Source organism: Petaurus breviceps, unplaced genomic scaffold, assembly GCF_028583685.1.
Source record: "Petaurus breviceps papuanus isolate PSGF00001 unplaced genomic scaffold, PetGlider_PUasm1.0 90895, whole genome shotgun sequence".
In the NCBI taxonomy this organism is placed as follows: domain Eukaryota; kingdom Metazoa; phylum Chordata; class Mammalia; order Diprotodontia; family Petauridae; genus Petaurus; species Petaurus breviceps.
The window spans coordinates 33,457,205-33,468,598 of record NW_027187372.1 but is presented as its reverse complement, the minus strand read 5'-3'; the positions used below and the strand labels follow the sequence as shown (position 1 = coordinate 33,468,598).

At 39.9% G+C, this 11,394-nt stretch overlaps 1 protein-coding gene across 1 annotated transcript in view; it reads left to right on the top strand.

Annotated features, from left to right (window-relative positions):
* Positions 1–4,655: 4,655 nt before the first annotated feature.
* The window catches only part of FCMR (Fc mu receptor), a 20,658-nt gene continuing 13,919 nt past the window's right edge, over positions 4,656–11,394 (top strand). The window contains exons 1-2 of the mRNA XM_069074731.1: positions 4,656–4,918; positions 9,957–10,286. Coding sequence (XP_068930832.1) covers positions 4,882–4,918; positions 9,957–10,286 — 367 coding nt within the window. The 5' untranslated portion in view covers positions 4,656–4,881. The remainder of the gene's footprint in view (positions 4,919–9,956; positions 10,287–11,394) is intronic.

Below are 11,394 nucleotides of genomic sequence, written 5' to 3'. Positions count from 1 at the left end.
TTGTCCCATTAAAATAATCCACTTCCCTACCCCCTGAAGGAATAAGACTTCCAGGCGTGGCCTGGACCTATCTCTTACTGTTTTGGAGAACTGGTTGCTAAAATCTTATCGTGGACATTTACATCCCAGAAATTGGCAAATACACCAAATCATGGTTTCATTTATTGTTTTGTCAGTTGTCTACACTTAAGAAAGGGATGGAGAAAATGTCAATAATACAGATTAAATTTAAAGGTGTATCTTGAAAACACTTTGGGGGGGGGAGAGGAAAGCCTGTTGTTAAATATTGACAGCAAACTCAAGTAGCCCCTCTTTGTCCATTCTGAAGGGATTTGTGTATAGAATTCTGGAAGGAGGTTCTTTTAATTACTCTGGGAGAGCCTTTGAGAAAAGTGGTCAAAGAAGGAAGCAAGTAATTTTAGAAAATTAATTTATTATCATCCTAGTATGTAGAATAGAATGTTAACCCCAAATTGCATTTTAATCATATTGTAGCCTTTTCCTTATTTGAGGTTCCTATGAATAATATTTCTTATTAGATTATTAGAGAAATGTCTGAAGGAATGGGGTGGAACTTTGTCAGCTTGGATATTTCTCTCTAAACTGGAATACCTTGGATTTCAAATAATGATAAATTAATAGAAATTATTTCTGATGATGCAGAATACAATGTCAATATTTTTCTTGGACAGATTTCAAGTCTCTTGACTCCCATTCCAAGATATTGTCATCTCTTCCTGTTCCCCCACTCCTCCACTTTTCATTAATTACTTGTTCCCTAGCCTTCCATGTGGCACCTTTGATACTCTGAAGTATCTCTTTCTGAGGTGCTTCTAACCCAAAAGAGAGTATGACCATCTGACAGGTGCCCACAGCCATATCCTGAGATAGAGAAGATCAATGCTGGACAGCAGCCATACTCCTTGCCTGATGTGTGGGTAGGTTGTGGCAAGAATAATTGTGAGAAGAGGATTTTGAAAAGGAAGTTATAACACATTAGAACCTTAGAGATCACAGAATCCAACTCTATCACTTTATAGATAATAGAAGTGATTTGTTGAAGGTCACACAACTAGTCAGTAGCAGAGCCAAGCAAACATAAATGCCAACTACGAGCCAGGCATTCTGTTTGGTGCTGGAGGTACAAAGACAGGAATGAAAGAGCCCTTGTCCTCAAAGTGCTTACATTCTATCATAGGAGACAACATATGTGCATATATGATATAATCTAATATTATATATAATTATATAATAATATTGTATATAATCAAAGATTATAAGATATAATCAAGACAAGTCAATGGGTTTTACTATGTTCCAGGCTTACTGTGTCCCATTGGAGAAGGAAATGGCAAACCACTCCAGTGTCTTTGCCAAGAAAACCCCATGAACACTATGGTCCATGGGGTCATGAGGAATCAGCTACAACTGAATGACTGACAACAAAATGTTTTAGGCACTGAGATAAGTACTGACAATACAAAGAAAGGTAAAAAATGGGACGGGATGCTGGGCATGGTAATTTCAGTGAATAGGCATCAGCACCCAGTGGGTGGAAGGAGATCAGCAAAGGCATGAGATAGCCAGAAAGTCAAGCCTTAAAGACTGGCAGCAATGAAGATGGAGAACATTCCAGGCACAGGTAACAGTATTTGTAAAGGCTCACTTCCAGCAGAGATAGGAAATGAAACGTCACATAGAAGGAATATCTTGCAAGAAGGCCAGTGTGTCTAGACCATAATGTTTGTAAAAGAGGAGTAATATAATGTACTTGAAGACAGCTGTCATGTCCTTACTCAGTCTCCTCATTTCCAGTTACTTCAGTTAATGCTCTTGTGCCATCACCAGGAGACCCTTCAAACACTGTAGCTGCCATCTTTTGGATGCTTTCGGGTTTATTCATGTTCCTGGTAAAACATGACACCCAGAATTGAATACAGTAATCCAGATGTGTTCTGACCAGGACAGAGTACAGCAGGACTCTCACTCTCCTCACCCTTCCCCAATCCTTGGCTACTATGCCTCTTTTTACATGTGGTCTAAAATGGCAATTTTCTCAGCTTCTGTACCCTCCATTGATTGATAATGAGCTAAACCTTGTGGAAATTTAACCATAGGACATCCTTAAACATTGGAAAATGGGGCTGGGAAGACCATAAACTCTCCTGCCCTGGAAAATCTCTGTGTGTAATAGAGATAGAAGAATAGAGTGGAGTAGAATGAGAAGGTATGGGATGGAAAGCATTTATTTTATTCTAACCACACAAGTTTTTAAATTATTAAATATTACAAGTTATTGCTTTACTAAGTGCTGGGAATACATAAAGAAAAGGAGTAAGTGGCCTTACTTCTTAACCTCTGCTTATTCAAGTGATCCTATTCTATCCATTTCCTCCAGCATATTGCTCCCTCTGTCATCCCCACTCCCATTTATCTCAATATGCTTATTGGCTCACTCCCTATCAACCTCAGACAAGTCCATGTCTCCTCCATTTTTTTTTAAAGCAATTGGGGTTAAGTAACTTGCTCAAGGTTACACGGCCAGTTATTTCTGGGTGTGGTGCTGAGTATCTGAGCCCGAATTTCATCCCGACACTGGGGCCAGTGCTCTTACTCGCTGAGCCACCTGGCCACCCCTAAGCAATTGGGGTTAAGTAACTTCCTCAAGGTTACACGGCCAGGTGTTTCTGGGTGGGTGCTAAGTGTCTGAGCCCGGGATTCGATCTCCAGGTCATCCCAACACTGGAACCGGTGCTCTTACTTGCTGTGCTACCTGGCCACCCCCGTCTCCTCCATCTTGAAAAAAAAACAAAAACATCTTCACTGTATCCTTCTGCCCCTGATAACTATTGTCCTCTATCTCTTCTGCCCTTTATGGCTGAGTTCGGAAAGGCATCTACAATAAGTGCCTCCACTTTCTCTCCTCCCACCCTCTTCTTAACTCCTTACAATCTGTCTTACAACTTCATCATTCAACCTAAATTGCTCTCACCAAAGTTATCATGATCTCTTAGTTGTCAAATCCAATGGCTTTTTCTCAATCCTCATTCTTCAGCCTTTGTCACTGATTGATCACTTTTTCCTCCTTAATAATCTCTTCTCTCTAGGGCTTTTGGGAAACCATTCTCTCCTGTTTTCCATGCAACTATCCTGCTGCTCCTTTGGTCTCCTGTGCTGGATCCTCCTCCAGATTGTGCCCTCTAGCCATAAGTGTCCCTCAGGGTTCTGTCCAGCCCTCTTCTCTTCTCCCTCTATGCTATTTCACTTGGCTATCTCATAAGCTCCCATGGATTTAATCACCATCTCTATGCTGGTGATTCTCAAGTCCACCTATCCTGCTCCAATCTCCCTGCTGATCTTCAATCTCTCATCTCCAGCTACCTTTCAGACATGTTGAACTAGATGTCCAGTGATAGTGTAGGCTCAGCATCCAAAGAAGCCATTATTTTCCCCTCTAATCCCTCCCCACTTCTACTTTCTCTATTACTTTCAAGAGCACTACCATCCTCTTAGTCTCCCAGACTCCCAGCCTACATCATCCTGGATTCCTCCTTCTTTCTCATCCCGCCCCACTATATCCAAGCTGTTACTAAGGCCTGCTGATATAATTTTTGCAACATATCTTGAATATGCCCCCTTCTCTCCTCTGACCCTGACACCACTCTGGTGCAGGCCCTCATCACCTCATATCTATAGTAGTATAATAAACTTCAGTGGGTTTGCTAGCCTCAAATCACTCCCCACTCCAATCCATCCTTCATTCAGCCACTAAAGTGATTTTCCTAAAGGGCAGGTCTGATCATGTCACCCTCCCTTACTTAATAAATGCCAGTGACTAGTTATCACCCCCAGGATCAAACACTCAAATACAAAATGCTGTTTGGCATTCATGACCTAGCCCCCTCCTACCTTTCTAGTCTTCTTGCATTTTACTTCTTGACAGGTACTCTTCAATCCAGTGACATTGGCTTCCTGACCTCCAGGCATTTTTTCTGGTTCTCCCCTTTGTCTGGAATGCTCTCCCACCTCATTTCTGCCTACTGACTTCCCTGGCTTCCTCTAAGGTAGTCTTTCCCACCCCTTTTAAATTCTAGAGTCATCTTTATTATTTCCTCTCAATTATTTCCTATTTATTCTGTGTATATAGCTGCTTTTTATCTATCTTTTGCATACTGTGTCTCCCATTAGATTATAAACTCCATGAGGATGGAGACAATCTTGCCTCCTTTTTGTATTGCTGGTACTTAGCGCAGTGCCTGGCATACAGTAGGCATTTAATAATACTGACTGATTGAAAATCGAGACAATCCTTTCTCTCAATGAGCTCACATTATAATTAGGGGCAACATCACATAAAGGTTGGGAAGGCCAGGTGGCAAATGGTACCTTGCCAAGAGAACAGTGGGTTCAAGAGTCAGAGTGGAGTGGGGCTCTGGGGTAACTCTAGCAGAGATGGGGTTATGAAGGTCAGCATCCAGCTGGATGTGGGCAGCCTATGCCTAGCAGGAATTGGATATGGAGGCAATGAGTGGAGGTTGAGAGACAGAAGATATGCCTAGAATAAAGGCCAGCTGTGCCACAGATGACCCTCAAACTGCCAAGTCTCTGAACATCTACAAAGCACATTATGTTCCTCAGGCCCTGTGTTCATTCTCACCACCATTCAACCTCATGTGTTATTTCCTCTGTGATCAGCTGATATTTTCCTTTCAGCATGAGGGAAGTTTGTAAACAAGATTGTCTATTTCCTGGTTTCTAACTTTTGCTCTTCATCAAGAACAGAAACTTCATTCTCAGAGCTAAGAAGTTCCTGAATAGGCTGTATGCCCCCTCTTTCCCCCCAGGTGGGGCTGGGCTGGAATCTTTTCCTGCAAGGGAATCATGGACATCTTCCTCTGGATGCTTTTCTTCTTACCAAGTAAGTGATTCAGGGAAGGACCAGATCTTGGCTTTACTTGGGAGGTAGCATAACTTTGTGGATAGTGTTAGGAAGACCGGAGCTCATAACCCGACGGAGACACTTACTAGTTATGTGACCTTGGGCAATTCACTTAACCTCTGTCTGCCTCAGTTTTCTCATCTGTGAAAGGATAGAATGGGACTCAAGGACTGCTAAAGCCCCCTCCAATCCTAATCTATATCTCTGAGATACTCTTTCTCACTCTGACCAAAATTTGACCTTCTAATGAGATATTATTGGCTAAAAATTTATTTGGCTTATTGCCATTCTTATAGAAGGGCTCCTGGTGACTAAAAAGTATTCTATTCAGAACCAAAAGGAATTTAATGGTGGAGTTCTAGGTGGTAGAACTGGTAGATGAGGAAAAATTAAATATTGGGGGTAGGGATTTGGGACTAGGGGTCTCCTGGCATTCCTCAGAATAGAATAGATGGCCTCTGAGGTTCCTTCCAGCTCTAAACCTCATGCTTCTATACCATATAACATTCTATTTCACACGGGGAAAACCAGAGTGAGTTAGAAAAAAGGACCATTTGTTCTTGGCCTCAAGCTTAAAAGGGGTTCCTAATTTCTTATTTACTAGCATTTATTCTCTACCTGCCATTGTCCCATCCCAAATTAAACAATTTTTAAAACTCATGCCAACAAACTAAAAAAAACCCTCACAACAAATTGACCAGACAAATAGCCCAACCAAATGAATTCCAACATTGACTATGTGCAAAAACACATTTCATTCTAGATTTTAAATCATTCTCTTTTCTAGAAGAAGGTGGATGGTATGTTTTCTCTTTGGTCCTATGGACTAATGGTTTATTATTGTATTCATTTGGGTTCTAAAGTTTTTTAAAGATATCTTTCTTTTGTAAAATTTCTTTGCTTAATTCTGTTCACTTCTGTCTATACCAAATCATAAAGATCTTCCCAATTTCCTCTGAATTGTCTATTTTATTGTTTCTTATGGCACTATATTGTTGCATTATATTAATATACTATAATTTGTTTATCTATTCTTCAATAGGTCATCTCCTTAGTTTCCAATATGGCACTACTATAAAAAGAGTTGCTGTCAAAATCAGCCATTAACTGAGAGCTCCTTTTCCCCCTTTACACCCCTCACATCCTTTCTGCCACTTTCTCCTCCTTCACTCCTCACATGAAGAGGTGGCCCTTCTCTTTGCCAAGTGAGCCCATTTTATACCATCTTCATCAGCAGATAGATGGTCCCCTTTATCATACCCACTCTCACTTGTCTTCACTTTCTCTGCCTACATATTGACTGCTTTCCTACTGCCTACAAACATACTCATGTTTCACCTCCCACTTCATCTACCCATCCCTGCTAACTAGGCATCCCATATCTCTCCTCCCTTTTTGTGGCTAAACTCATTAGGAAAGCTGTCTACAACAGGTGCCTCCACTTCCTTTCCTCGCACTGTCTTTTTAACCATCTACAGTCTGACTTTCAACCTCATTATTCAACTGAACATAATCATTCCAGGGTTACTAATGAACTCTTAATTGCCAAATCCAGTACCTGGCACACAGAAAGTGCTTGATAAATGTTTATTGACTGACTGATTGACTGACAAATCTCATGGTCTTTTCTCAATTCTCATCCTTGACCTCTCTGCAACCTTTGATCACCCTTATCTACATGATAATCTCTCTTCTCTAGGATTTTGTGACAATAATATCTTCTAGTTCTCTTCCTACCTATTTGATGGTTCCTTTTGGTCTGCTTTGCTGGATCTTCATCCAAGTGATATCTGATATCCTTAGGTGGTCCCTAGGGCTCTGTCCTGGGCTCTTTTTTCCCTTCTTTCTCTATTATTCCACTTGGTGATCTCATCAGTGCCCTTGGGTTTTATTATCATCTCTGTACTGATTACACTCCGTCTCTGGATCCAACCCTAACATCCTGGACAACCTGTAGTCTTGTATCTCCAACTGCCTATTTGACATCTCAACTATATGACCTGCAGATACCTTAAACTCATCATGTCCAAAACTGAACTCAATATTTTTTCCTCCCAAACCTTTCCCCCTTCCAAACTTCCCTATTACTATTGAGGGTACCATCATTCTCCCCATCACCTAGGTTCACAACATAAGGGTTATCCCCAACTTCTCATTCTCTCTCATTCCCTATATCCAATCTGTTGCCAAGGACAGCTGATCTTACCTTTGTAACATCTCTCACATATGCCCCCTTTCTCCTCTGACCCTACAGTCTCCTTGCTGCATATCCTTCCAGCCTGGACTATTGCAACAGTCTGCTGCTTTGTCTCTCTGCCAAAAGTCTTTCCCCACTCCAGTCCATCTTCCATTCAGCTGTCAAAGTGATCTTCCTACAAGACACTCTAGCTCCCAATTCCAGGCATCCTCACTGACTTCCCCTTGCTGGGATGTTCTATCCTCATCACTACCTCCTGGCTTTTCTGGCTTCCCATTTTCTCCAAGAAGACTTTCCTGATCCCTCTTAATTCTAGTTCTTTCCCTTTCTTGATTATTTTGAGTTTGTCCTGTACATAGCTAATTTGTAGATAATTGTGATATATTCTCTCCTCGCCTCCTCCAGTTAAACTGTGAGCTCCTTGAAAGCAGGGCCTTTTACCTTTCTTTATCACCAGCATCCCCAGCCTAGCACACAGTAGGCATTTAATAAGCATTTGTGAACTGCCTGTAAATATTGTTGTACATAATGAGTTTTTTCCTCTTTCTTTGGGGGACAGACCCAGTAGTGGCACACAGTTTAATAACCTTTTTTGACACAGTTCCAAATTTCTTTCTGGAATGACTAGCTTATTTATAACTGCACCAACAATACATTAATGTACCTGTTTTCCCACAACACCTCCAGCATTTGCCATAGTCCTTTTTTTTTTAATCAATCTGATGGGTAGGAGATGGAAATTTGGAATTGCTTTAATTTATATTTCTTCCTTCCTTCCTTCCTCCCTTCCTCCCTTCCTTTCTTTCTTTTTTGCTTGGGGGTGGAAGGCAGGGCAATTAGGATTAAGTGACTCACCCAAGGTCACACAGCTATTAAGTGTTAAGTGTCTGAGTCCAGATTTGAACTCAGGTCCTCCTGACTCCAGGGCTGGTACTCTATTTACTGCACTACCTAGCCACCCCTTAATTTATATTTCTTTAATTATTAGTGATATGGAGGGTTTATTTTTAATGTGGTCATTGGTAGTTTAGATTTCTTTGAAGGAGTCTTTAACTTAGCAAATACAGAACTATCAATGTTTAAGTATGATATATGTGTGATGAATATGTGTATATGTATATATCATGTATGTATATGTATATAGCATAACCTATTGGCCTTGAAGTCAGGAAGACCCAAGTTTAAGCCCTGCCTCTTACACATAATAGCTTTGTGACCCAGGACAAGTCAAACTCTTAGTTTTAAATTTAAACTCTAGTTTGAATAAAGTCACACTTCCACCATCAGTACACAAATGTGTCTTCCTTCCACAATGCCCACAACAAAAGTTATTTTCCTCTTTACCAGTCTGATGGGTGATGAGTATGAGTAGAACCTCCGAGTTGCTTTGATTTGCATTTCTTCTATTATTAGTTTTTAGAACATTTTTTAATATGGTTGTTAACAGCTTTTGTTTCTTTATTTGAGAACTACCTGTTCATATCCTTTGAGCACCAATTTGCTGATGGCTGGTATTCTCATATTTTTAGTCAATTCTTTATATATCTTGGATATTAGATCTTCATTAGATAAATTTTCTGTCAAAATTTACCCCTCCCCCAAATTAATGGCTTCCCTTCTCTTTCTAACTGCATTTGCTTTTTACGTGCAAAAGTGTTCTAATTTTATGTAACCAAAATTATTCATTTTATCTTTTATGATTACTTCTGTACCTTTTTGTAGTACTTTTTGTTTTGCTATAGTTGTGAGATATATCTCCTTCCTTTATCAACCAACTATTTTTATGATATGACTTTGTATTTAGTCAAGTATCCACTCAGACTTTGTAGTGGTATGTAGAAAAAAGTGTTGATCCAAACCTAATTTTTGCCTGACTGCTTTTCACCACTTTTCCCAGTGATTTTTATCAAATAGAGTGTCCTTATCTCAGTGATTAGTGTTTTCAAACTACTAGCATATTATTATATTCAATTGCTTCTAGTTCTTATTTACATTATCTTTCCACTGACCAACCTTTCTGTTTTTCAAAGCAGTGCCAAGTTATTTTTAATGAGTATTACTTTGTAGTAAAATTTAAGATCTATTATTGTTAGATCCTTTTTCATTCACCTTTTTGTCATTCTTTCCCCTGACATTCTTGACCTTTTCTTCTTCCAAGTAAATTCTGTTATTGTTTTGTCTAGTACTATAAAATAATCCCTTGGTAGTTTGATATGGCATCAAATCTATAAAGTAATTTTGGTAATGTTACCATTTCTATCATTTTTGGACAGTACAACCATGTACAATTAACATCTCTCAAATTATTTGTCTTTTTTTATTTCTAAAAGGAAAAAGGAAGGAAGGAAGGAAGAAGAAAGGAAGGAAGGGAGAAAAGCAGTTTGTATTTTCATTCATTTAAGTCCTGGGAGTATATTAGTAGATGAACTCTCAGATACTTTATTCATTCTGGAGATAATTTAAATGATATTTCTTTTTCTATTTCTTACTGTTGAGTTTCATTTGCATTATACAGAAAGGTTATTGATTTTTGTGGATTCATTTTATATCCTTCCATTTTATCAATTATTAATAATCTTAGTTCATTTTTAGTTGAGTCTCAAGTCCTAAGATCATCTCACATTCATCATCATCATATCATTTTCAAACATGGACTTTAATTATTATGTTTCTATTTATTCCATGGCACTACATTACTTCTTTGGAGTGAATTATAAAGGATTATATTCTCCCAAGATTAATATCTGGGTCCCTAAGGAGGCAGGGCTGAGCCTGTGATAGAGCTAACACTTCCCTTACATTAATTCCATTTCCCTGCAGTCTCAAAGGCTCTGAAACCCTCTGGAGACATAACATTGTCTGGAGAGGTGGGAGGATCCATTTGCATCAGGTGTCCATTGAAGGACCCATTAGAGAGGTATTATCTCTGTCGGGAAACTAAGTCCGGACGGTGCTCCACAGTAGTGTCTACACAATTTGTGGGGAAAGACTATGAGGGCAGAGTTTCACTGAACCTGCTTCTTAAGGAGAAGTTGTTCCTGGTAGAGCTGAGGGAGCTGAAAGAAGAGGATAATGGCAGCTATGCCTGTGGAATGGGCAAGAAGACAGACAAGGGAAAGACCCAGAGAGTGATTCTCACAGTCACTCCCGGTAGGTATCCTGACTGTTTGGAGACTCTGATCTCCCAAGAAAGAGGATGGTATCTTCTTTCCCACTTGGAAATTGGAGGGCAACCAGATACTTGGATAAGCTCCCTTGTTCCTTCAGACCAGTGTTTCTGATCATCAATTGTCCAAGCCAAAACCAGGAGCAAATGTGGAACCTAAATAATTGGGATGCACAGATGCCATTTCCACTACCAGTTTCACTTGCCTCTATCCTGAGATTTTCTTCTCAAGATGCTTATAAGGAACAAAGTATATGTCCTTTATGACTTTTACTTATTTTTTGGGGGGAAGGCAAGTAAATCGGGAGCTGACCAAAGGTTAATGAATAGGATGAGACTGAGGAGGACAGGGAGAAGAAAAGTAGAAGAGAAGGGAAGGGAAAAAAAGAGCAAGAAAAGGAATTCAGAGGAGAAAGAGGTATAGAAGAGTATTTAATCCAGGGAGAGGGAGAAGGGAGAGGAAAAGATGAAGGAAGGGAAGAATTTAAGGAAAAAGAAGAGAAGAAAAGGAGAGGAAGAGGAGGAAGGATAGGAGAAGGGAAGCCAGAAAATGCCATAATCCACAGTCTAGATAATTAATCTTTAAGAAGTATAATTGATGGTTTGGGGGTAGAGGAAGAGAAGAAGGCACAACAGAAAGAATTGTAAGATAAGGAGTATGTAAACAAGGAGAATGATATCACAAATCTGGCTGATTACTTTAAAGTTCTACCAATTGGAGATTTCATTCATGTCCTATAGGTCTTCTATCACCCTATTCCCCACCCTGTCTTTCTCACTTCTGCTAAGAGGAGTTGATGATCAGAGGGAACTTTCTCCCTACTTCCTACACCACCTTATAAGAGATCACCTTCTGGGAAGCTTCTTTCCTTGTCCAGTTCCTTTTTTTTCTGGCCCTGTCTCTCTTCTATGTACATTTCTTTAGTTTTGACAGGCTTCACTCCACCCCACAGGGCATCCCCTAACTTCCTCTCCCCATCCCCTCCCCTACCTCCCATATTCCTTTCCCTCCCTCCAGCCAAAATATATAGACCTTGATCCCACACTCCCAGTACTCACTATGTCTTTCTTCTATCCCACCATAGAATACAA